Here is a 26,936-nt window from a genome sequence, read left to right on the forward strand (position 1 = left end):
ATGCTGCTGCAGTGCTCAGAACTGACTGGGGGCTGAGTGACGCCCGGGGAGAAGCACAGCATGGACGTGCTGCCCATGCCTGTCAGATCAGTAGGTCTTCAGTGCTTAGGGGACAAGGGGACAAGCGTGGTTTCAGCTGCTCGTGTGCTAATGCTGCTCTCAGAAGGAAAGAGAAGCCATTTGCTTTTCCCATCAGGAAAGCCACGTTTTGTCTCCAGGGAAATGCCGGTTTATTCCCTGGGGAACACACGGCAACCTGCTGCTTTCAGCATGGATTCACTCCACTGCAGCAGGTCTGCTTCCCCCTCACGAGGCCCCACTGAGGCACAGAGAGATGTGCCGTACTCATGGAGTCACAAACAGTCTTAGCAAGGAGGAGAAGGGGCACAGTGCAGAGGCTGCTCAGCTTCCCCCTCGCAGCCGCCCTTTGCACTTCAGACCGGACCCATCACACCCTGGGCTTGAGCAGAGGCCAGCACAGCACAGAGCACCCACAGGAGATTAGGGGTGAGGAGAGCTCTGGCCACCCCATGGCAGGGCAGGCAGTGCAGCACAGCCCAGCCCGGTCACAGTGCGCCACCTAGGCCCTATCCTGTTTTGCAGAGCTGGGAATCACCCAGCAACGCACTGGACAAGGACAGCTGGGGGGTGAGCACACAGCTCCTGCTCTGGGGTCGCAGCCCTAGCACCGAGCATGCCTCTTGCACCAGAGCTCAGCACCGGTGGTTTAAGCTGAGGTGGTTTAAGCTGCATTGGAATGAGCATCTTCCATCTCTTTTTCAAACTCCCAAAGAGTCGGGGAGCACGCAGAGCAACACTACGAAGCTCTGCCTCAGCCAGGACGTCAGGGAGGGCTGCAGGGTGCTGACGGCTGAGCCCTGCTGGACTTGCAGTGAGCAGCAGCGGCGATGCCTGGGGACCAGCTGGGGGCACAGGGCCAGAAGAGATAACAAACAGAGCACCTACCCAGAATGCCTCGGCCTGAAAGCACCAGGGCAGCACTCTGCCCACTCAAGGACAGGCAGGTGAACGGCCGCTTATGAACTCAACTATTTCTGCTCTTGGGAACCAGCAGCAATAAGGCGGCTGTGGCAAAGAGCACCTGGCCAATGACACAAGAGCTACAAAAGGGGGATTCTCACCTTTGTTTTTTAACCTCTGCAAATACAGCTTCATCTTGTAAGGCAGAGGAAAGCAACAAGCACAAAAAAAAAAAAACCAACAAAAACGGTGCCTCCTCCAAAATCAGCCTTTGCCAGCTACTAAAGCCACTTAGGCAGAAGGCAGCAAGTTAACAGAATGAAGAGTGCTCAGCATTGTGGTAACTTGCCAAAGTCTGTGCCATTAGCTGTTTAAGAATCATTTGATGGAGACAGGGAAGGTTTCCCAAAGAGCTTTACAGTTGTGGTTTGCTAAGATCATTTTATTTCAGACCTCCAGGGAACAATCCAATCATGAGCTGTAACAGTGTTTCTGGTGGAGGAAAGTTTCCCAAAGCTCAAAGGAGTTGTGGCTGCTCCCTGGAGCAGAGAAAAGTATGCATGCTGTTTTCAAGGTCAGACTAAGAAGGGCAAAAAACTGTTCGCTGGTGGCTGCATGCAGTGTTGGAAACACTGTTCTGAGAAGCTAAATATTTGTTACTGCTATTTACCCTTCTCTGATGACTGGCTACGTGTTGCAACATAATGGGGTGGAGAGCAAGTTAAGGCACAACCTGGATGGGCCATCTGGTGGAAGAACAGGATAGGGCTAAGGACAACACAGCTGAGAGCAGCAAAGTGACCTGAGTTCAAGGAAACTGCTCTTCAGTGGGATTCAAACATCTCTGCAACTTGCATGGGAGTTTTACTGCCTTTCCAGTCGAGCTAGTTCTTAAACCACACAACTGCATACAGCTGCCAGCACAGACAGTTGGTGTTCCTGAGCCCTGCTGGGGAGGACAGTGTACAGTTAGGGTACAGCAGCTTGAAGGGGACTGAATGCAGCCTGGAGTGCCTGTGCTCTTCACCTGCTCAACACCACGGCTTGGCCTCATTTCTTTCGTGGTGCCTGGGCAGGTGGATGAACAGCAGTGCATGAAGCTGGAAAACACTGCGAGAGTGAGCACAAAGATGAGGGTGGCAATGGACCAGAGTGTAAAGCTGCACAGAAAACACAGGATGCGTTCTGTGGAAGGGCTGTGCCGCTTCTAAGGCAGAGCTGGAAGCAAGTGCCTTCACATGGACCAGCCCTGAAATCCTTCTGAGCTTTGGGAGGCAAAAGGAGTATCAGCACACACTGCACAACCCATCACTACACGCAGCACTGTTTGAATCCTCCGAAGCACTGAAGTGACAAGAGCTGGCAAGGCTCTGGGGCATGAGCTCTGCCCCTCCCAGAGTTTCTGCCTGCAACCAACCTTCATCTGAATCATTCACCCAAGCATAGCCCCAGAAGAAATGTTGTCTTACTTGAGGTGATGGCCTGTACAAACTCGGGGAAATCCAGAAATCTTTTCAAGTTTGAGGTAAGAGACAGGAGCACTCCATAACCACACCCAAAACACAGTGCACCAGCTGGTTAGCACAGAAGAAACTACACAAAAGCTACTGAGAAATGTTAGCAAGGAAATGGTTAGTGTTTTCATGGATTGAGGAAGTACAAGCGTATTCTACCCGCTTCCCAGTATGCATCTGGAGCAGACAAAGAGAACAAAAGTTTTCAAACTAATGTCTAATAGTTCTTTTCTTATTGGAGCAGACTACTCTAAGCCCCATTGCTAAAATTAGAAGCCAAGAGGTACTTGTATTTACAGCAAGCTCACTTTGTCTAAGGCATCAGAGTTGGATGTTTACTGCATGTCTTGATACAAAAGCTGCATTTACACCCAAGGCCACAGATGAGATCTTCCTACCTCCATCACTCAGCAGGGAGGGGTGAATCACTTAGCACTCATTTTGCAGGTTAGTGTGGATTGCATGCTGGTGCACACTAAGCAAAGGAGTTTAGCAGTTCCAGAGTTTCTAGAGAACCTACTGCTTTAACAGCTTACAGAATTTCAGGGGAAATCCAGTTTTGTAAGCACCTAGTAGCATCAGAGGAGTAATTGCCTGCAATAATCAACACCCACAAGAATAAGAAAAGTGTTAAGCTTCCATTGTAATTAACACTGCTGCCTGTGATGAGGTTGCTCGCGTCTTAATTCAGTAGTAGAACACCACAGGGTGAGCCTCTTTGAGGGTAATAAGGGTGAACATTAACAGACTGGGGGTTACCTCTGCACAGCTTCCTGATCTGGCTCCCCATCAGAGCTCTCCTCGTCCACGGGAGTGACAGCTGGGACGGCCTGCAGGGAGAAGAGAAGCCATGGGCTCCAGAAGGCAGCCAACGTGGTCCCATCCGCACAGCAGACACCTGGCCTTCCCAAACTGGCTTCCACAAGGATATATGCCAGCTATAGGGCACTCAGCCAAGAACCCCTTCCCACATTCCTTCCCCCATGCAGAACTGCCTGCGCAAAGCTGCTGCTTCTTTTGGTACTAGCAGGAAAACTCATCCACGCAGCTACACCAAGGAAGAAAGAAGATGCATTAAAAGCCAAGATTGACATTTAGTTTTCTCTCTATTAGATCAGCAATAGAAAAGAAAATCAACTGTAGTTAAAAGTTCACAAACCCTCTGCCAATTCCAAAGAGCTTCTAGAGATCCTTTTGGCAGCAAGCAGGCACAATCCCTGCTGCACTTCCATGAGTACTACAACCCGAGTCTACTACCCTGTCAAATCCTCCAGCAAAACATATTTTTAAGCACACCACCAATTCTGTTCTTTCCTCTGGCTACTTACTGGAGTCATAGTGACTAGAGGAGATGGACCTCGAGGACGTTTCAGCAGTTGCTGTGCATGTAGCTGGATGTTAGCTCCACCATCGGATGCTCTCCGCCCCAGAGGGCCCATGCCATTCAACAGTTGCAGAGTGGGGGGCTGCAGCAGGGACTGCTCCTGGGAAGCAAACACAGTGCAGTTACCAATCGAGTACCAGATCCTTCTGGTACCTGAGCCCCAAGGCCACAAACTGGGATATCAGCATGAGAGAAGACAAGCATTCTGGGCTTCAGGAGAAATGAGAAATTATCAGTATCTCCAAGCTGAAGTGGGGCAGACAGAGACAGTGTCAGTGGAAAAGCTGTGTTTAACTCTCCATTTCCCAGCATTCTCCTTTAGTTACCTGGCAGGCTGCCATCTGCACCTCCAAAACCAGGCAGCAAAATCCTCTCTCTTTCCAGCCCATTCATAATTTCATATTGCAGTGTTCTTTCATTCTTAGTTTAAGTAAACCAGCCAGAATCACACCTCAAGCAGCAGCAAGATTGTAATTCATGAAGTCCAAGGAATTGACAGACAGAGAGAGAGCAAGCACAAGCACAAATGCACAACCACACACTTGCTGGTGTGGTACAGGCTGCAGGGAGCACATGCGTGGGTCAGTACCTTGTACTCCAGCTGACCCGTGGGCTGCAGGTTCTGCCTAGGCAGCACATTGTGCATGAAGTTCACGTTTGGGGTCACCTGCAGGAATGGAGCCTGAGGAGTGACACGAGGAAAGCCAGGCAGGAGCTTCTGCAAATCTTCCATGACCTCCGTCCTGTGCAATCATATTTACAGACAGGTGACTTAGCAACGATGCATGGAGAACCACCCATGGGCTCAGTACATTCAGCTTCCCTTCACAAAACAAGCTTGTTATTGCACTGGAAAATGGTCACAGAGAGTAACCAGGCCACTTTTCAGTTTTCATCAGTCCTTTCTTTTCGCCCCTCTAGGTTAAATTTTTCCAGCATTTGCTCTTTGTATTAACCTTGAAAGCACTTATCACAAAGACTCCAGCTGGGATGCGATAACAGTGCAGCATAGGTGAGAAATTGGCTTGCATAATGGTCAACAAAGCTACAATCAAGGAGGAAAGAAGATCCTCATCTCCAGCTCAAATTCTAACCAAGCTGTGCAATGGGACTAGGATGTTTTAATACTTTCTGCATTTAAGATACTTTTGTTAAGGAGACACCTTGAAGTTCTTTCCCCATCTAGCAACAATTGAGTGTGCAGGAATAACTCCAAGCCACTCACATCAGGAGCAAAAAAACCAAAGGTTTGACACTAGCTGTGATACAGATACACTCATCCCCGCCTGTTACTACGAGATCACAGAGAGCTAAAAATGCACTGCCCCAAATTCTACCTAAGAGAGGGTTTACAAGTAGGAAGAGTGCCCTTAATCCTCCATTAAGGAGGTAGAGTCCAATACTAACCGTGGGTCAGCTACTCCAACCGTGTGCCTTCTCATTGAGAGGTAACGGACCAGAGCTTCAGGTGATGGTTCTTCCCCTTCATCGCTGTCCAAGTTCATCGTTCCATCAGTCTGGGCAGGCAAAATATGGGAGATGTTGAAACACAATGTGAGGATCAATCTAAAGGCTTTAACGCAAGTCCTGGAAAAGAACTTGCAGGGGCCATAGAGGGGAGTACCTCACCTCCACAATTTGGTTTTCAGGGTTGATGAGCTGGACTTGTGGCACATTGATGTTCATGGTATTGCCTGCCTGTTCTGTCTGCTGATCAGAAGGATCAAAAATCAGTAGACAAGAAACTAGCATCTCTTACAACCCCTTCATATATAATATCGCTTGGACTAACACCAATGAACAGACTTAACCACTTGGGAAGAGAGATTACCCTGGAGCTACTGAAAGCGTTCTTAATTCTTAAGGGATTGCCTCATTTTCCCTCTCTCTCCTCAATTCTGTTCAGGCAGGTCTAGCATCTCTCCTCCTTCTCTTATGAGAACTGGCCTCTCCTAAAGCAAATACTCATTTCTTGGATAGTATCTCAAGTTGAGCATCATGCAGTGGTCACGGTCTGTAAACTTTATTTCCCATCCTGTAAACCTCACGTTGCTTTTTCTGTCACAAGGTTAACTAAGACTAGATTTTGCCTGAAGAATATTTGGTAAATCCACAGTCACAATTACAGAACCCAAAATACACACAAGGTTCTCAGACACAGAAGATCTTTGTGCTTTTGGCACAATGAGAACACTCACAATTAAGTCTAAACTTAACAGGTAAGAGACTGTCTGGCCTTCCCAGGCTGAAAGAGCATTATACAAGCAGGATCTACCTGGATGTTAGCAGAGGTGGGGAAGGTCACTGTCCGTGGTATACTTGGAGATGGGGCAATGCGCAGATTCTTGTGCCTCTTCAGGCGGTCACAGAGCAGGCTGTAGATTGCACTGTAGTGATCGTAAGCATCAGCTCTTAATGACTAGAAGAAGAAAAGGAAGAAGTGATCGATTCTTTCCATCAAGCAGCAAAATGAGCTCCATGCTGTGCTCAGTTAGCAGGCACGATAAGCAACAAACAGGTATCTGTTATCCAACTGCAGGAGGCAGCACTCAGTGGTCAGCTGCAGAGCGTTACCTGAATTGTGCGTTCCTTGTCCAGCCCCATTTCTGCCATTGCTAACAACACATCCTCGTTCAGTGGCTCCATCTGCCTCTCTGTCTTCAGGTGCTGACATTCTGCTATCAGCTGTAAGAGCAAAGATACAGTCTTCAGTGCTTACATTCCCAAAGGCACAGAGATGAGTCACAGCGCTCTGAAGAACCAATTCACAAGGCTCAGACTGCAAGCTGGCATGAGCTTTGAAGGCTGATGGTACATCAGTTCAAAGGGGAAAAAATATCAAGTAATCAGAGTCAAAGGATGATATGGAAAGCAAGACAAGGGGGAAATAGATAAAATGGGAAGGCAGTACACCAGAGCTTGGAACAGAAGTTCCCAAGCAGCTGAAACAAAGACCGTGGCAGTCCTGAATGCATTGAGCAAGTCCCACTCACACGCTGGCTCACTTCAGCTTCTCACCCTATCAAACTCTGCATCAGCTTCCCCAAGCTTCATCCACTTGTGTTTGCAGATCTGGTCCATTGAGAGCCGCTTACTTGGGTCCAAGACCAGCATGTGGCGGATCAGATGTTCACATTCTGCAAGGGAACAGACTGCTGAGTAACCACAGTGAGGAACAAGACTTCAGCAGGCAGCCTTGTGCTACAAGATCAATAGCGAGCCTTTCCCTCGGAGCAACTTCTCTGTAGGAAGTCAAATGCAGCAAAAGTACTGCTTCCCCTTCTGGACCTTGCACCCATCCCATGTGCCACTTAGCTGCAGGAATTTGATGCTATACGTAGGCAGCCACGGGGACAAGAGAACACAGCCTCTCCCAGATAGAATGAAAGTGTGATACTCAAAGGGATTGTATTTGTCAATGAATACCCACAGCTTTCTAGCTAAATTCTGGTCTAAATCAGTCAGCACAGGAATAAAAGCCTCTCTCAAGACACCTCAGTAGCTGCTGCCAGCCCAGCGCAGGAGCATCTCTCCATTCTGAAGCTACAAAGAGCAACGGCAGCATCAGCTCTCAGTGCCAAGCTCCCAGTGCCACTGCAGCCCCTATAGATGAGATCATCCTAACTCAGAGCCTGTTTTTACTGGCTGTACAGTTTTCCAAATCTGATCTGAAACTACTTTCGGATCAAATTTTTACTGCCAATACAGACATAAGTCAGCATGCTTCCTTTACACTTACCTCATTCAGGATTTCCCCATGCTAGGGAGGAAGCCAGCCAGGCCACAGTACGCTTGTGCTGTCTGCCAGCACCCCTAGGTGGCATGCTGTCACCCTGTCCCTGCTTGCCTTGCCCTGCACCATCCAAGGGATGCAAACAACTTGTGGGGCTGAAGGGCAAAACGCAGCTGCCATGGCTCGGGCTCCTGCAGGAACAGCTCTCCCAGGCAGCTGCCACAATGAAATGTGCCTTTTTTGTCCTCCGTCAAATTTTCCACTCAAAGGTACCATAAATATGAGCTGCTCTTAAGTGAAGTTGGTTTTATCCGACAATTAATCACGTTTTCCAGAAAGAAAAGATTTATTACTCAAGCATTCAGAAACACACTTGCAGAAACAGGACATGGACATTCACTTGTGGTGGGGCTACTGCAGGAAATTAATGTGCCATAATGCTGTAAAAAGCTTCTTGTCTCAAGCAGATATAGTGAAAGCTTCTATATTCCTACATCAACTACTCCATTTTTAGCTTTCACACTTCCCAGAATTTACTAAGATATGTTACTAAGAATGTATCTTTGCTGATGTTTTGCTACAGCTTGCAGCTACGTACACATGGAAGTCAAGATTTTTAAATAAGAACATTTGAATTCCTAAATTCTAGATTCAAAATTCACTTTTGCTTCCATTACAATGTGCTATCCATCCAATATGCTTCCTGGCATACCACTTACCTGACATATAAATCAACCGGTATATTAAAATCTAAGTGTTTCCAAGAATCTGTAAGCAGAGATGTGACTCAAAGCACTGCAGGCACACAGCCTTACCTGTGGACATGAAGAATGGAATGCGAAACTTCCCGCTGAGCACCCTGGCACGCAGATTCTGCAGCGTGCTCCCATCAAAGGGCAGAGCACCACAGACCAACACGTACAGCACCACGCCGAGACTCTGCGTCACACAAAGGGCAGTCAGCAACAAGCCGTGGTTCACAGCAATAAGCATTCTTTAAATAAAAAGATAATAACAAAGAAAGAGCAAATCCTTGGAAAGGACCTTGTGACATCTCAGTCTTAGACAGCCTAGGTTCTCCTTTAAACTTCTGGCCTAACTTAAACTTCCTTCTGAGCCTTGAAGTGCACGGCTACACAAGCCAAGAGCCCAAGTATTTGGGCACCCTTCTTTTTTTCCTTTTCTTGTTCTAAGTACTCAAGAAGCAAAGCCAAAAATGAAATCCAAGTTGAAAAGGTTCATCACATACCCAAATGTCAACCTTGGGCCCATCGTATTCCTTCCCCTCGAAGAGCTCTGGGGCAGCATAGGGAGGACTCCCACACCACGTTTTTAGCAGCTGGCCAGGTGTGAAGATGTTACTGAACCCAAAGTCTGAAAGAATAAAGAGAACGGCTTAGTGGAACGTGATCCAGTACAACTGTTGTAAACAAATGGTATTGATGTTATTTGCCTAGTGAAGTCACATATAAGTCACATACAGCTCATATAAGTTATTCAGGCTGAGGGAGCTGGGCTTGTTCAGCCTGGGTAAGAGAAGGCTGCAGGGTGACCTGACTGCAGCCTTTCAGTACCTAAAGGGAGCCTACAAACAGGAGGGGAGCCAACTCTTTGAAAGGGTGGATAACAGCAGGACGAGGGGAAATGGTTTGAAGTAGAGGGAGGGAAGATTGAGGTTGGATGTCAGGGGGAAGTTCTTGACAGAGAGAGTGGTGAGGTGCTGGAACAGCTGCCCAGAGAGGCTGTGATGCCCCGTCCATCCCTGGAGGTGTTCAAGGCCAGGCTGGATGGGGCCCTGGGCTGCTATGAAATGTGGAGGTTGGTGGCCCTGCCTGTGGCGGGGGTTGGAGCTTCGTGATCCTTGAGGTCCCTTCCAATCCAGGCCATTCTATAATTCTATGACATACCCACTTCACATAGGGTAAATCGACCCTATTTACACAACCTGCTCCAAAACACCCTGAGTTGGGCCTGTTTCACATACTACCACTATATTGCTTTTGCTTATGAGAACACAAAGATGTGAAAGGTTTGCTCATCACTTTTCAAACACGATTTCCAGACTGGACTGAGAAATTAGTGATCAGACCAGCCAAGGATGCTGCAAGCCAGGTGAATGCTTTGGAAGGAGGCTTCCAGGTTATATTCAAGAGACCACACATACATCTAAGCATCAATTTCCAACCCTCAGCTCCTCTGATGACAAGTTTCACAACTCCATTAGGACCAGGGCAGTTGCCAATAAAGACAGAGTGCAGACAAAGGGAAAAAGAACAGTAAATCAAGTTATTTTCCAGAAAGCACTACATGGAACTGGAAACTTCAGTTCTGGTGGGCAGTTCTACGAACCAACTCAAGTCATTCACCCGCAGCAAATAATAAATCCTGAAACAGAAATTAAAAGAAAGGTCAATCTTACAAGCAGTCAGCTGTAACCTTACGTGGGCACTAAGGGCATTTTCTGCTAATTAACCTGCCACTCCTGGCACACAGCTGAGACTTGTGCTGGAAGAGCAAAGAAACAACTGTCTGCACTCAAGAGAGGTGTGCTTTTCCTTATAAAAATAAGAAATCCTTTCTTTCTTTTGCTCTCAGATGAATAAAAGCAAATCCATGGTCAGAGAGGGGTTTCCCTGCCCATAGACAGGGCCCTAAAGCAATTTCTATCAGAAGGAGCTATATAACAGCTATTGCAGACTGCTTTGCCTGCTTTTTTTCTGCTAGAAGTGTGCCAGCAGGAGGGTGAGTGACACTAATGCATGTGGATGGGGACCCACAGCAACAAGGACACATTTCACAGCGTTTCCCTGAGCAGCAGATCCTCATGGCAGGAGAAATCCTGGAACAAAACAAGGCAAGCTGGAAATACCCTGCAAATTCAGACCAATCAAACCAAAACCCACCACAGCCAAAATAGATGGTATGGGTGCAGGAAGTAACAGAACTTTCATGAACAGCTTCATGCTGCTTCTGATTTCACTGCTGTTCCTAACTGCAGCATTGCTGGAATAACATGGAACTGACATGGCTCACCTGTCACCAGGACACAACATCCCTTTTTCCCCTCATTTCACACTCATCTTAAACATCCATCTCCATTTAGTCTGTTTATTTCTCCTTACTGCCTTCTGCCCATGCTTCAGAAGATAAGGAACTCATCATGCGTTCTTCAGCCATCAATGAAGGTTTGCCCTCCTAAACCATAGAGAACAGTGAGTTTGCTCTACAACCTTTGATGTCACCCTGCAGAAAAGAATTCAGGTATCATCTTCTGGACAAAGGAAAACTTCCTACCAGCACCTAGAGCTTCACAGAGCACAGCAAACCCTCCGTGCAGGGTGCTCAGCACTCCCAGCTGGTAGGCAATAAACGGCTGCTTCGTGCTCCTGCCTGCAGCCTCCATTTCCTTGCATGATTTTCCATGACCTAATTCCAGGTGACTACTTTCTTCTCCTTCAGAGAACTTCAGCAGAAACAAGCACAGCACCTAAGCACAGCTGGGTACAGCTGGCTGCAGCAGGGCACAGTTCACACGACTGCCAACTCCAAGCCACCAGGTTACAGCCAGTTTGTCCTCCCATCCTCACAGGGGGCAAAACTCTCACAAAGAGGCTACTTGTGCTTGCAGAGACCCCCATAGAGCGGTGTGTTCCTTCTGAACCAGCTGGAGGACAGGCAACGTGGTGCAGACCTCTGCTCAGATCAGAGCACAGTGACTGCAAAGCCACTGCAGTATCAAAACCAGGAGGTTTTGACTGGAGGAAATGAGATAATCTTAATTTCCAAAGCACAAGAAAAGACGACTTTAGGCAGGATGAATTTGAGGGACGTAGCAGACAGCTGCACAATTGTTTTTTCCACCTCAGTAAGCTTTTGATTTACTTTTACAGTGGGATTTTTAACAAGTGTCTGAGCTATGATCGCCAGAACAAGCAATAAAATCTGCAGCACTGATTAATTTCCATCTCCTGGTGGCAAAGCATTTACAGTCAAGTTTATCTGTAAACTCGTGCAAGAACACAGTGAGGTTTTGGTTCTTCCCAACTCAGTGATATTTTGAACAAATTGTTCTGGTTTACTTTTATTCGTCCTTTTCTGCAATGAGTGGACCTCACTCCTCTTTTGTGCTGGGTTGAAATTAGCCCCAGATTCACTTTTTTTTCCATTGAAAGTGAGGAGGAGATGGTCAAGGAGCAGTTCTGCAGAGTGCCTCCTTTGGGAAGCAGTCCGAGGCAGGGATGCTGGAAGGTGCTGAAGCAGCAGCCATGGAAGCAGCAGCTCCTGGAAGCATCTGCTCTGGGATGGCAGAAAGGAAAGGTTCTGGGAGCTGTGGCCATGTCTACTCCATGTGGAGCTTGGGGCTGGAAGTGCTCCTTTGGGAGCCACCAGTGTTCAATGAATTGCAGCCAAGTGAGGTGGAAATGGCAGACCTAAAGCTCCCCTACCCACCAAGGTAGGAGGGAGGATTTGGAAACATCAAAGCAGCAGCAGCAGACAAAAAAAAAAGGACAATAAAAAAGAGCAAAAAACAAAATCTCCCAAACCCCAAAGGAAACAGACAGATTGAAATAAATGCTCTTACAAACAATGACAACTCACCCCAGTCTAGAGACACAGCAAATCCAAACACTGGGGAGCTGGGGAGCAGCCAGGTCCCTTTCCACAAACAGAGCAAAGGGAAAAGGGTGTTTTTGGGGGACAAACTCAAACCTCCTGATGATGCAATGCAGGGAAAATACCTAAAAGCCATCTCTGTACTACAACACAGGGGGTCCAGTCCCTCCCATCACCCCAGAGCAGAGCCCAGGGAGCTGCTGTTGATCTGTGCGCGAGGACTTTTATCCTCTGAAGGCGAAGCAGCGAGCAGGCTCTTGCAAACGAATGCAAAGCAATGCATAGATCAGATTCCTGTCTGAAATCATATCCTAGGGAGGCCTGGGTATTTAGCAATAATCTCAACTCCTGGCTGAACTCTCTGACTGGGAGCACAAGGGAGCACAGTGCCAGCAGCTACTGACTCAGACTCAGAAGGTACGCAGGAGCAAAGGCATCCATGGGAAAACGAGAACTGGGGTCACAGCGTTCGTATTGTACTGTTTATGGAAAAGCTGTACAGTTACAATCAATCAAAAAAAAAACCAACCAAAAAAACACATGCTTCTAGTTACCACCAAGTAGAAACAGCAGCATGAGCCTGCTTCTTTATTACAAGTGTCAGTTCCTTAACTAACACTGAGTAAAAGTCATGCAAAGCTGCAAGCGCAGGTAAGAAAGACCAATAGTGTTGTGCTAGGTAATCTGCATGGCAACCTGAAGGGTCTGAAAAATGCGAGCAGTTTGCCAAACAGAGCACCCGTCAGGCACACTGGTTCAGCTTTTTGAAGCTACAGATATATTAAGTGTGTTATTGAAGAGGCCAGGGTTTGACAGCATTAACAGGCTTGGCAGTAAAAGCTTCGCTGATCCTCCACCCTGCAAAACAAGGTTCTGTACATGTCTGCAGTATTTATTCTGGAAGGTCGACAGTGAAAGCAATCAGTTGCTATCGCTTCTTTTTTTCTTTTTTTTGCTCTTGAAACAATGGAAGCTCTGGTGTCAAGCTGCAATTGATGAGTTATAGGGACAAAACTTAATACTCGGAAAATCCTATACCATAAATCAGCTTTTCCAAGCTACTATTCAAATCTGCTCCATCTTCTTGCCAAGAAAAACACTGCCACTACCAGGGTGGGAAATACCTTCTGGAGACCATTCTGGGAGCAGAGATTTGGAAAGAAAATAGTTTCCACCTTCCCCAGATAAAAAGCCTCCATGATTTTCAGGCACTCACTGAACTCGTGTGCTCACGTGGCCGTTCCTTTACAAAATGCAGCTGCACTCCAGTTTCTTCCAGGCTTAGTTTTCAAGTTGTTTTTTACCTCCCTGGTTTGCAGGGAACCCTTCCTCCCATACACACAGATGAGATTTTACCCCTTGGACACACGATGGCCTCAGATCATGAGTGCATCTGTTTGCACGCAGCAGATACTGCGCTGCTTACACACAGTCCCTGAGCAGACTTTCTGCCATACCCAAAACTTTTGTAGTAAGTTACAGTCTTAGGCACTTTTGTTTTTTTAATTCATGTTACAAGTCCTTGTAAAAGCTGACAAGCTCTCAGAGGAAACCTATTAAGACAGGGCGGGGGTAACAAAGTGCTTTCCAAAAACACTCTGCTGTGTGTTAGTCTCTAGTAGAATTAAACACAAGTATTGGCTCTTCCAGAGCGAAAACCCATGAAATGAGATGACCAGGGCACTACTAAATCCTCTTGTTTCAAGCAGTTACTACATAATCCCACAAAGCTAAATGAAGTCAGGTCTAGTTAGTACATCACAGAGCTTAGCAGCCAGGGCGCATTCTCATGGAGAGAGGAGCAGACCAGCAGGCGTGCTAGGCCAGCCCACAAGCTGCCCGAGATGTAGCTCTCTGAAAGAACAGCTGTTAGCAAAAGAATCACAGAATGTTTTGGGATGGAAGGGGCCTTTAAGATCATCCAGTTCCAGCCCCCTGCTATAGGCAGGGACACCTCCCTCCAGACCAGGCTGCTCACAGCCCCATCCAGCCTGGCTTTCAGTGCCTCCGAGGAGGGGGGATTCACAACCTTGCTGGGCAACCTGTGCACTGCCTCACCGCCCTCATAGTAAAGAATTTCTTCCTAATACCTAGCCTAAATCGAAGACAATCTAAAAAAGAAACCTCCAAACACCAGCAAAACACTGGGGGCAGACTGAAGGGGCCTGGTTTTCAGCTTCAGCTTCTCCTCCTGAAATGAACAAAATACCCAAGTCACCAGGGCTATTTTCCTACCCTGGCAAGACAGTGAAATTATTCCAAGATTGCTTTTTCCCCTTAGGCTTCTGTACCACTAATTTTGTTATACTTACTTTTCCATTCTTTCTCTCTCACCTGGCTTGACCTGCTTTGAAGAAATCCTAACCTGGCAACAGCTCTCAAAACAAGGTCAGTTTCTTTATTTGTCTTGGCCATTACCTGGTGTATTGAAACACTGCAGTATCTACAGGTGCATATTTGCCTACGAAGCCAAACCTGCTTTAAAAAAAAAATCATTTTGCAGTTCTTGAAGGGAGATATAAATCTGCTGGCTATAACCTGCCAGTTCCAGCTCTGGGCAGCAGGCCACAGAGAAATCCAAAGCTTCCTTTAGCTGCACTGCATTTCCTTCTTTCTGAATACCTGGAAGCAGCCAATGCCTACATTTATTAACTTCTGAAAGCAGCTGCTTTCCTCCCACACCGTAGTCTTAGCTCACCTGCTATTTTGATGTTAAGGTTAGCATCCAGAAGAAGATTTTCTGCTTTGAGATCTCTGTGAACTATGTTACGGCAGTGACAGAAGTTGACAGCAGCCACGATTTGCTTGAACTTCCTCCGAGCTTCCTTCTCCGCCATGCGCCCGTGGGCCACCAAGTGATCTGTGATGGACAAAGCAGAGAACAGAGCACTTACTGACACAGGGAGCTGGGAAACCACAGGTTTGCTTTGTGAGAAGCCTAAGGTCTTAAAATCTGCTTCTACACCAAAATAAAAATACAACTTTTTCACTCTTTTCCTTTGCTTTCTCCGCAGTTCAGGCCTGCCCCACTCCAGCACTTTGAACATCTGCCCAGGATCCTGCTGCTGGGAGACGCAGCACTCCACAAGGTAGCCTTGGCCAAGGCCCAGCCTCAATGCTGATACGCACAAGCACCCACTGCAAGTGCTACAGCCCAGGACCAAAGTTGTTTCAGGAGCACCTTCTGGGATGCAATGAAGAAAATTGTCCCCCACGCTTCAAAATACGCACAGAAATTCTCAATCTCTGGATATCTGGTGTAAAAATATATTTGGAATATTGAACACACTTTATTATGAAAATGGAGCTTACCTCTACTAAGAAAATGTAAATACTCTCAAGAATGTCACTGAAAAATCTACCACCCGAAGGCAGTGTCTGTGGCCAGACAGGCTTCCTTTGGAAGCTATTATTGCAAACATGGACAGAAGAAGGCTCCAGTTGACCTAAGAGATCACAAAGACAGGTGTCCAACAGCAACAAGCCTTAAATCAATCCGCTTACAGCTGGAAAGCACCAGGCTTACAGAAGCCACTAATCGTTCTGCCCTGTAAGTCAGGGCAAACAGGGCGGAGATGGGCAGTAAAACGTGGCAGAGAAAGGAGAGACAAAAGCATGCTCCTGAGCATCACAGAACAGGAACACAGCTCTGCCAGGAAAAGAAATTGGCAATTAAGGAGTTGAAGGCAGCTCCACAAAGGGCCTTCCCTTGGTTCTGTCTGTGCCCAAACGCCACGTGGCATGCAGGAAGGAACCTGGATGGGCAGGCGGCTCAAAAAGGGATTGCTGGGGACACAGATACTTCTTGCACCACTTGTGCCCTGTCTCTCTCAAAAGCAGCAAAAAAAAGGCAAGCAGGAAGATTCACACAATGTCCCAAAACCAGGCCACGGCCAGCAGCCCACTGTAATGATGCTCCAAGAGCAAAGTGAGGGCAGGACATAAGGAACGAATGCCCAGCCTCTCTCCTCACCCATTTCAAGAGGCCCCTCTGCTTAGGCTGACCCCAACACCTCTCAGCCAAAACCAGGCTCAAGGGATTTCATTTCACCCCATAAACTCTGCTCAAACTGGAGGGCTCCACAGGGATATTTGTTCTTGAAAATCATACAAATAAATCACTTCTGAAGGTTTCTCATCAGGTGGTTGTATTCTTCCCAGCCACCCATTAATTAAAATACCTGTGACATAATTGACTTGCAGTAAATACTAATTACTGAGACACATGAAAGCAGTTCTGCCTGCTTCTGACTGAAGAGCAGCCTACTTCTCTGTGCTTGTACTGCTGTTGTGCAACAGAGTGAAGCTGGCTTTCCAAAACCTGTCAGATTCATTTTACTCATTGGATAAACTTATTCCACGAGCAAATGTGAATCAGGGTTGAGGAAAGGAGTCCACCATCAATGCCAGTGTGGCCCCTTAACACCCTGCTAGATAGCATCATTTGCTCTCATACAGTCCCACTGTATTCCACCAAGTCCTCTGCACGGTCACACTCTGTGTGCCCAGAAGAGCAATGACAGTGACAAGCACAGTTAAGACAGGGACTGCTCCAACTCTGGCATTACTGCTGATTAATAGATAGCTCAGCCCTAAACAAGTCAAGGTCATTCACATTTGTAATCCTCTCGAGTCTGGGAACACAGCCTGCTGATGCAGTAAACGCTCTTAAAACCAAGTGCAAAGTTCCAATCTCTCAACATTTCTGAAATCATTCAAAGACGTTCTCCTACAGGCAAGAAATCAAACCCAGCCACTGCAGCAGGAGCGCTTCTACAAGGCTCTCTGATGAGTATTTTTGCCCAGCACAGGCTCAGACAAACTGAAAACAATCATGATGTATAGAAGTACACAGCTGGAGTTGCACTTCACATCCAGGAGAGGGAAACTGTTCCTATTTCAGCACGGAACCAGCAGAGCCAATGGGTTCCTGCACAGTGAGCTCGGAGGGTCTGGGCAGATCCTGGTTCTGGGCGCTGCCCCGGGCTCAGCCCTGCTGCCATCAGGTGCTACACGCTCCCTGCCAGCTCTCTGGTCTCTGGTCTCCACTTGGTCTGAAAACTGCTTCCCCATTATCAGTGCTGCTTAGGCTGCAAAAAAGTCCTTTTAGGTTAGACATGAAATTCCACATTTAAAGAAGAAACCCGCAGCATGGGTCTGTCCCTGAGCTTCGCACGTAGGCGCAGCATTCAAAGCACGCTGACATTTCTGCACAAGCTCCAGAGGAAGGAGAGGAACAATGAAGCTACAGAATACTCTGCATACCACCAAGGGCAACTGTATGCCAAAATTAACCATTGCAAGCTTAGTCTGCACAAACCCCTCCTGCAAAGAGGGTGCAGCGGTGGCCGCGGGCTCAGCCGAGTGCTGACCTCAGGCACACCACAGCCAGGAGCTGCTGGCTCCTATGCACCAAATGCTTCTGTCACCGAGTCCTCCTGGAGCTGGAAAGGTGCACGGAGTTGATCCTCTGAGTGTTTTCCATAGAGGAAGCAACACGTGATTTGATTTCACAGCTTTAAAAAACAAAGCAGTTTTTCTATGAAGTACCCAATGCTAGTCTCTGCATTAGGAAACAAAACAAAACAAAAAAAAAAAGTGAAAGCCTATGGTAGAGAAAACAAAGCTTGTGACTTGGAGACCTTATGGTCTCAGCAGCAGCCTGGCTGAGCAGCAAGGCCAGGGCTCACCTGTAGGCAGTGCATCCCCAGCACCCGCTGCTCCCCAGGGCAGTGCCCACTCCCACCAACCTCAGCCCTGTGCTGGGCAGTGGAGACCAGGGATGACTTACAGCGTTCATGCTAAGCAGCAAAAATCAGACAGACTGTTCTATTTGACCTCGGAAAAAAAAAAAAAAAGACACATGAGAGACCAGGACAAAGAGCATCCTATGTTTAAATGGTGACGTTCATTTGTTCATAATGTCAAACCATCAATCCAGCAGCACACAAATCACACACAGTGACAGAAATGACAGTTTTAGATGTTGCTGCTTAAGTCCATGGTGAAAGCAGGAGCAAGTCTTCTCCTCAGTCCCCACACAGTGAGGTGCAAACATAGTGAATTATCAGAATGCTTCCAGTAACAGATGAATCAAGGACACTTACGGCACGGTGTGGCTGCTAGAGGAGTTATCAGCCCTGCCACAGCCCTTTTACTGGAAATTCAGATAAAGGAGCTGTAAAGCTCTCAGGTGCTAGCTGGGGAGAGCCTGCAGAGCTCAGAATGACAAGGGACAAGAGAGGCAAGCATCCAGCACTGAGTGCTGTGCTCACACAGCAGCCACTGGGACAAAACTGCCACTTGTTCAGCTGAAAGTTCCACCCTGTGTTACTGCCTGTGGAATATCTGCAGCTGTAAGGCCCAGTTTAAGCCTTCAGTGGTCTTATAAAGCATCACAGGGAAACAACTTAGATTAGCTTCAAATGAACCTGAAGCTCACAGTGCTGTAATGATCTAACTCAGACTATACGAGGCACTCAGCTTTACGTTGAGCGTTCAATGCACAGAAAATCAAGGCCATCTCACAGACATTAAGAGAGAAGAATGAGACGAAGGACAAAGAACACACGTGTTCAATTCAGGGGACACATCCCATGCCCAGGAGGTGGTAGATAATCCAATGAAAACAGGCATTTTTCTCCCACGTACCCTTGACACCGGAGCACACGCTGCCATAATCTGTGAGGATGTGAGCTGATGCTGTTCTGGTTTGTTGGCCATGCAGTGAGAGCTGAGCTCGAGGGCTCTTCAGGCTGCTCAGTGCCTCACCAGACCCACCTACCCACTGACCTTGGCAGCCCACGCTGCAGGGAGATGCTCCCTGGGCAACATGAGGATGTGATTCTTCAGTGCTAGAGATGCTAAAGACTGCAAGGCATCATTTCCAAAATGGGCTGCTGCTTCCTCCCAGTAAATTGCTTCCTCTCTTAGAGCAAAATCGTAATGGCTACTCAGGAAACTCTGATTACAGAAACCTGAGACTTTGGTTTTCCTCTCTCTGCTCTAATGCTTCAGGGTGCTGGGCCTCATGCAGGACCTGGAAATGCAAAAAGCCCAGCACAGCCTCACAGCCATGGGTTGGAAAAACACTACAGCTACTGCGTCACTGGCAGCGCCTGGGCTGTGTGCTCCCAGCTCTGAATGAGGACAAAATGCTGGGCAGTAAAATGGGAATTAGCCATTCTAATGAGCTGAATTTACTACAGCATAAAATGTTTCAGAAAGCAATTAGATTTTTCACTTCAACTCATGCAGAAGGCTATTTCTGTAACCAGGAGAATTCATTCCAAGTTTGCATATGAGCTTGCACATAGTTCTGGATTTTAAAAAAGGATGAATTGTCTCTGCCAAATTCAACAGAAGAGGGAGAAAAAGTCAGAAGGAATTCATACTTTCCTGCAATGATCCACATACAAGTGAAGTCTCATAACCACTGGCAGCGTCTGATACACATTCAGATGATTGTGCTGCAATTATGGCTTGCTGCACAACATCAGATGAGTTTCACAAGCCCTCAGAACTGCTGAGCGTCCAGCACCATGATTAATGTTTGAGTAAACAACTGGGAGACTCGGCTGGGTGAAGGCAAGGTTTCACCACACCATCCGTGCTCTGCAAACACCAGCCACGACTCACCTCTTCCCTCAGCTGTCACCTTCCAAAGGAGGAAGAAGGTGAAGGATGTGGACCGTGTTGAGAAGAAAGGATGGCAACCATCTAACAATGGTACTGAAGAACAGTTAGGAGACCATATTCACTAGAAATCTGCACTTCCCAGCTAAAGTTGCCCTGTTTTTAATAATTTGGGAGGTTCTCTTGTCTCACCAAGAGGTTCATCACAGAATGGCTTCTGTGGTCAAGAAATCTCAGCCAAAACCTTGTTAGCAGGTAATGGAGTTTAAAATGAAAGTAGCAAATATATGCTAAGATAACATTCAGTATCTTTTATATATATGTATGCATGCATTTGAGAATGAAATACTACAGAACTGCAGGAGCCTATTTGTTTTTGGATGCTACTAACACATGCCAGCTTTTGACCTCCAGTCAACAAGTTCCAGGTGATCTGCTGGGAAGCAAAGCCCTCAGCATCCTATGCAACCAGTTACTGCTACAACGTATTTAATCTAAAGACAGAATAAAAGAGGAGCAGCACCACCTGTCAACAAAACCCAAAGCAGAAGCAGAGGCTATGGAAGATATTTTTCCATTAAGTTGGCATCATTTATTTTTTTTTACCCCTTTTGTCAATGGAAAGTTCTCAGGCTGAAGGGCATCTCTCAACTGAAACAAGAGAGCATGGCAGCTATTTTCAGTTTACTGTAGTTAAATGAGTGCATTATCTGATTAAAGTATGCAATAAATGTACTTACCAAATATTTCCCCTCCGCTAGCATACTCTGTCACTAGATAAATCATCCTCTCTGTCTCCATAACCTGGACATAAGGACAAAAAAGCCACAGATAAAGGAGACTGCTTCATGCAAAAAGAAACACGATAGAAAATTTGCATTCCTTGTATAACACATGTCCAGAAAACATTGGGTGGTTTTTGTCTTTCCTTTTTTTTTTAATATTGCATATTTTTGTTTCCAGAGAAACAAAATCTTTTATGACTATTAATATTATAGTCCCTTTCTCCTTTTTTACCTTCTAGGTGTTACACTTTCAACAAAACATGGTTTTAAACTCAGATTCCTGATAAAAAACAATGAAAGGCTCTGAACTCCCAAATCCAGGTTTTAGTAACTTTTATTTAGGATTCCGGGGCAAAAAAAAAAAGCCTGAAATAATCAATCTACAAAGAGCCGTTCCCTAAGTATCTTAAAGTGTCATAATTCTGCAGTGTTTGCTGCAGGCGTCTCAATTTTGGCTATTTGGCAAGAGTAGCTAAACATTAACCTCCCTCACTTCTACTCAGTTTTAACTCTTTGGAGTCCAAATAATTGCTCACATCCACCGGCACAGATCAGAAGTAGACTTGAATGGACAAGGGTTTGATTCTAAGAAATGGCATAACCATTATTGAGGATTTTACTTCTCCCTTAAAACGCAAACATGAGCCTCCCATTACAGAAGGAAATAAGCCCTGACTATTTCCCCAGAATTTCAAGTTTCCACATTCCACTGCTTGCCATCAGTGAAGAGAAGCCACAAACAGCAGGTTACTCAACTTAATTAGTCTCTTGCACTGTAATACTCTCCCAAGATAAAGGGCCCTGGACAACGTGTGTGCTTCCCCAAAGAGGAGCTGACTTCCCAGCCAGAGCTGGGATGGAAGCTCCCTTCCTTTCCAATTCAGGCTGTGGCTGTGAGCAGATGGCAGGTGGTCCTGCACGAGCCTGGCAGGCAGCACTCAGCTCTGGGAGAGGACTGATAAGGAGCCATTTTCCTACAGCTTCCAGAAATCAGATTGCATGCAACAGAAGAGAATTTGTACAGAGCTCTCAAACACTCTTTCGTTGCAAATAATTGTGTGAGGCCTTGAATCAAAAAGAGTCAGAGAGGGAATATTTCAGCAATCCATCAGTTTCCAGAATAGCACTGAGCATTTCACCAAGGTGCTGGTCTCTTACTTTCTTGCTCCCATCACTCTTCTCACTTCTGGCCTGCTGGAACTTCCCTGCTGTTCTGTTTGACCATGCTGAATACGTGCGTAAAAAGCAGCACACGTGGGTTTTGTCTCTGGCAATTCTGTTTGCAGAGTAAAAATGCCAAAGAAGCAAAAAGTCTGCAAACATCAGACAAAAGCAGGTGTGCCATTGCTATTGATCACCTTCCAAGAAAGCACAGAACAGATCAGCAAGTCCACAAATCCCCGGGGAACTGTGCACAGAGGAGAGCAACATGCTCTCAGTCCTGCTAAAGGATGAGAATTACTCTCTCCCTTCAGCTGAGAAGGGTAGCCCACATCCGGCTTCAACTGGGAAGCTGAAAAGCAGACAATAAACATAAAGTTGTGGCAAAGGGCCAGCCCCAGAGGAAGTGTGATCCCCCAGAAAAGAGAAGGGTTAGCCACACTTTTTGCCTGTCCCCTTCTCACTGAAGTACTCTGAGACCTTGAAAACATAAAGACTTTCCCAGTACTTCACCTAGGAGAAAGAGAGGGACAAACCTATAGAACACACTACTGTACACTGTAAAGCTGTAGTGAAGAGGGAGGGAAAACTCACTGCAGTGTTCCTACCTGATATAACCTGATGATATGTGGATGGCAGAGCATCTTCATGATCTGAACTTCTCTAAATATCTTCTTCAGATTCTCTTCATCCAGCTGTGTCTTATCAATTATCTTTATAGCAACCTAGCAGAAGGGGAAAAGTTAAAAAAGAGGTTATTTACCCAATCGTGTATGTGGAAGAACATTTAAAATAAATACTGCACGTAAGACTACGCCGTGCTAAACACTTTGTAGTCCGTGCCTCAGAGAGCCTGGAGCTCTGCACAGCCTGACCTGCAGTAAGCTCCAGGGGCTCTGAACTGAAGGAGGTGAAGGAAAGTGAAAGGCAGCAGGGCACTGGGCTCTGGTGCTGCCCACACCGTGGCTTGCTTACTGTAGTGGAGTGGACACACATTAGCAGTGAGGGGATGCCAGGCTGCTAACAAGTCTTGCACACCCGTGAGCTGCAAACACTACAGTTGCACTGCTGCTTGCAAACCAAACTTCAGCTACCAACAAACCTCAGTGCAAGACAGCAGCTACATTCTGTTAGTTCAGCTCAAGATTTGTGTGTTGAATTAACATCCACCAGCAAGTTGTTCTGCTTAGAGACAGCACTTTCCCTGAGAAAAGAGCCACTTCTACACAAGTTCTGGTTGCTTTCCTGGCGTGTGATTTGCAGGACTTTTGTCCAAGAAGACTGCAGAATCACATAAAGATCAGGGGAAGGGCACTGAAAGCAGCACTGCGGGCACAAGTGCTGATGATGCACAATTGGAAAGACGTGACACAGGAGCTCGAAGCCCGGTTATGTAAATGCAAGCTTGCAGCAGGCTCCAGCATTCACTAGTGATGGGGACAAGTGCTTTGCAAGAGGCCAGCTGCAGGCTCTTTCTGCCTTTATTCCACCAGCAGGCACCACCACCATGTCCTGGTCCTGCAGGCAGTAGCACACAGCACAACATTCGTGCTGCAGGGAGTGAAGGCGGCCAACCAACTCGCAGTTGTGACAGCACAGAAACAACACCTATAGAAACGAGACACTGAGATACCAAGAAAGCATTATTTGCCTTGCAACCAGACACCTGCCCCAAGGATGAGACTTTTTTCAAAGGCACTGCATAAAGGAGGAGAATTTTAAAAGAGAACGGTTCGGGCTACTGGCCCTCCTCAACAGGACCACCACCTGTACACCGTCTGCCACAGAAATTGTGTCATCACCACCCCAGCAGGCTGGGGTTTGGCACTCCTCAGCGCAGTAAATTCAAGCAGTACTCCTGAAATCACCACTTCTTCTGCAGTCCAGTCCTTAGCAATGCATACAGCAAGCTGATCTAGCTGAAGATGTCTCTACTCATTGCAGGGGAGGTGGACTAGGTGGCCTTCATAGGTCCCTTCCAACTCAAACGACTCTATGGTTATCTTGAAAAATCAATTACCTTTGAAGTCTGTCATGATTAAAAGCATACAGAAGTCCCATTTTCTCCCTCAAACAAGATATTGCTGGTGGAAGGCAGGACTTGACACCAAATCAGCCTGCAGAAACTGCACCACGTGTGACTGGAGCGCATCCAAGCTCCAAACTAACAGCCCTGACCTTCACACCCAGCACAGGTGCTGGCAGCAGGGGAAGCCTGAGTGCACGGGGCCAAGCACAGGGCCCTGCAGCTGCAGATTGAGCATGGGAGCTCCGTGGGGCTTAGGAGCACTCTGCAGAGCTCCCTGCCAGCCCCAGTGAGGAAAGCAGACATGGCCAGCAGCAAGTTGGTCTGGGTTCTGGTGGTATTCTTCCTCTGGTGCCAAACCCCAAGAATGATGCCAAAGGATGCTCCCAGAGGCATGGCACTATTGGGTGGAGGGAAGGGGGGAACAATACTATCTTGAGGATCCTTAAAGGAATGATCTGAAGCAAATGAAAATTAAGCTATGTATTTGATGAAAAAATCCGTGCCAGAAGAATAGCACGTGAGCAAAACCTTGAAGAGGCACTATGTACAACAAGCTGGGTGTTTTGTTTTTTTCACTTGAAACACTTAACTCAGAGCAGAGGAATCATTCCAGACGTCCAAGTCACCGAGCGTGCTTACTACAGCAAGAACAGAAGCTGTAAAGCAGCCAGGGCTGGCACTCGGCATCAGGAGTAGCTGGCAGCAGCAGGGCTGAGCCGAGGCCCAAGGTGAAGCAGCACAAGCAGCCCCTGCATGCCGCTGCCAGGCACTAATGGGTGGTGATTAACAGGGTGACAAGTTGCTGCCGCGTCCCGGGCTGGCAGCATCCTCCAAGGCCCAGCAGACATGCAGCAGTGTGCAGCTGTGAGCTGTGCTGCTGGAGGTCCACACCGCCAGGCTTCAAGGACGGTGCTCAGGAGTCGACTGGAAAACTTCAGAGTCAGAAGAGGTTTGGGAATGCTCGCGTGCCTCTCCCCAAGGACTTGCTTCTTCTGAACAAGCTTTTGTACAGCTTAACCAATGATGTTTAAAAAAAAAAACGGTGAGAAGCTTCCTGCAAGAGAGAAGGCAAGATGTCTACCCAGAGACATGAGTCATTTCCAGGCACAAATATTTAAATGAGAATCCACAGGTCTGGAGCACTCCTAAGCTCCTTACTTATTTCACAGCTGTATATTTGCTCAAAGGAAATCTCATTTCCCGGCTTAATTATCTGAGTTGAGCTGACACTTCTGGCCAAGTTCAAGGTAGGCAGAGCATGTGAAGGGATATAACTTCGACAGCGAGCCCAAGTGGAGCAGAATAGAATTCCTTTGCTCCTCTCTGATAGCGCAGGGCAGAGCGCTGCCATCACACACCCCTGTGTAAGGAGGTACACGAAGCACTGCCATCTTAAAGACCTGCTACTTCCCCATCAAACGGGAAGCCCTTGAGTAAACCTGAGTCTGTCCTCTGAAGTGAGGAAGAGGAGAGGCCGGGCACTTCTGAAGGATTTTCTTCCAAACGTATCCATTGAATTTAAATGCCTCCAGCGACAGAGATAACATAAAAGGTAAAAGTCTCCTGAAAAAGCCTGGGGAAAGCACCTCGTGCTCCAGTTTCAGGAAATTCAAGGCTTCCTCACCAGGCGCGGGTGGAAGTAGGAAATCCCCTCGGTGCTCCTTGCAGAGGGACCGCGCAGGGAGAGCCAGGGCTGGGGGTGGTGGAGGAACTGTGAGGAGTTTGTGTCAGATGCTTGGATGCCTTTTTTCCGGAGTGAACGAGTGGTTAAACAAAACCAAACAGTCCGAGTTGGTTTCTCTTCCCCTGCATTTCCCAGCTGGCTATTATCCTCCCTCCCTTGAAAGACGACTTGGCTGACGTGAGCCCTCCTTTTTGTGGAAATCCCAAGATGAGTCCATCTAAAGGTCAGCAATGCACAAAGGATGAGGTTCAGTCCTTCACCTGGATGCAGACACCTGCCCACGCTCCGACCGACCCGCAGGTTATCCAGCCCTGGAATCAGGGCCACGGGTCCTGCTCCCTTACCAACACAGGCACTTCTTAGGAGCTGCATAATAACAGTGCCCAAGCAGGTGTGTAACTATTTTCTCCATAAAACACTGCTTGGGATCCCTTCCAGTACTTGAAGGGAGCACATAAACAGGAGGGGAATGGCTGTTTACGAGGGTGGATGGTGACAGGACAAGGGGGAATGGTTTTAAACTGAGACAGGGGAGGTTTAGGTTGGATATTAGGAGGAAGTTCTTCACCCAGAGGTGGTGAGGCACTGGAACAGGTTGCCCAAGGAGGCTGTGGATGCCCCATCCCTGCAGGCATTCAAGGCCAGGCTGGATGTGGCTCTGGGCAGCCTGGGCTGCTGGTTGGTGACCTGCACACAGCAGGGGGTTGGAACTGGCTGAGCTCTGTGGGCCTTTTCAATCCAGACCTTTCCGTAATTCTAGGATTCCTGATTCTTTTGCTAATGCTTTCTTACCAGTCTTCTCATTGCACTGTTTTGGAGCAGACGGATCACAGCAGGCACCAGCACCCTCCACGTACATTAGCACAGCACACTCAGTGGGGTCACCGTCCCACTGGGACGGAAGAAATGCTGCTGGGTCAGTGCTCTGGGCTTGGCAGAGGGCTGCAATGCACCTCGAGAGGAGGACAGCCCATTGCTCGTGCCAAGCAGTGTCTGAAGGAGCCACGTGCTGCTTCACCCCCTCCCCTCTGCCAGGCGTCACCGCTACCAGCTAAGACCCAGACAAGTGTTCCCATCACTCACAAGACAATTCCCATCAATCACCGCCCTCGTTGGCAGCTTCAGCAACAACCAGATCCGTGTCAATGACGCACGGCAGGCTGGCTGCTGGGGATGAGCCTGCAGTGGGATGCAGGGCTGAAGGCACGGCCCTGACAGCGTCCACAGCTGCTGCAGCCACAAGCACACCTCTCACCGCTCAGAGCCACGGGACGAGCGCTGGCAGATGGGTTTCCTGCTTCAGTCAAGGGGAACGCTGACATTTGTGGCACTATGGCTCTGCAAAAGGACAAAATCTCTTGAAGCACTGAGACTCAACCCCGATTAAGTGCACTCCCTCATCCCTGCAAATTCTAC

General features: G+C 47.5%; 1 protein-coding gene across 4 annotated transcripts in view; it reads right to left on the reverse strand.

Annotated features, from left to right (window-relative positions):
- Positions 1-22,553, reverse strand: part of SIK3 (SIK family kinase 3) — a 35,552-nt gene extending 12,999 nt beyond the window's left edge. For 2 of the 4 annotated variants that reach the window (XM_010723724.3, XM_010723721.3), the window contains exons 1-13: positions 22,416-22,553; positions 20,602-20,665; positions 14,925-15,086; positions 8,862-8,986; positions 8,428-8,551; positions 6,898-7,016; positions 6,454-6,564; positions 6,155-6,298; positions 5,509-5,586; positions 5,287-5,396; positions 4,469-4,622; positions 3,824-3,979; positions 3,255-3,325 (exon numbers count right to left, since the gene is read on the reverse strand). In XM_010723724.3, the coding sequence (XP_010722026.1) occupies positions 3,255-3,325; positions 3,824-3,979; positions 4,469-4,622; positions 5,287-5,396; positions 5,509-5,586; positions 6,155-6,298; positions 6,454-6,564; positions 6,898-7,016; positions 8,428-8,551; positions 8,862-8,986; positions 14,925-15,086; positions 20,602-20,665; positions 22,416-22,457 (1,460 nt within the window). In that variant the 5' untranslated portion in view covers positions 22,458-22,553. Of the gene's footprint in view, positions 1-3,254; positions 3,326-3,823; positions 3,980-4,468; positions 4,623-5,286; positions 5,397-5,508; positions 5,590-6,154; positions 6,299-6,453; positions 6,565-6,897; positions 7,017-8,427; positions 8,552-8,861; positions 8,987-14,924; positions 15,087-20,601; positions 20,666-22,415 lie in introns of all 4 variants that reach the window. The other 2 variants (XM_010723723.3, XM_010723720.3) reach the window with 1 other exon arrangement.
- Positions 22,554-26,936: the final 4,383 nt, after the last annotated feature.

Source organism: Meleagris gallopavo, chromosome 26, assembly GCF_000146605.3.
Source record: "Meleagris gallopavo isolate NT-WF06-2002-E0010 breed Aviagen turkey brand Nicholas breeding stock chromosome 26, Turkey_5.1, whole genome shotgun sequence".
In the NCBI taxonomy this organism is placed as follows: domain Eukaryota; kingdom Metazoa; phylum Chordata; class Aves; order Galliformes; family Phasianidae; genus Meleagris; species Meleagris gallopavo.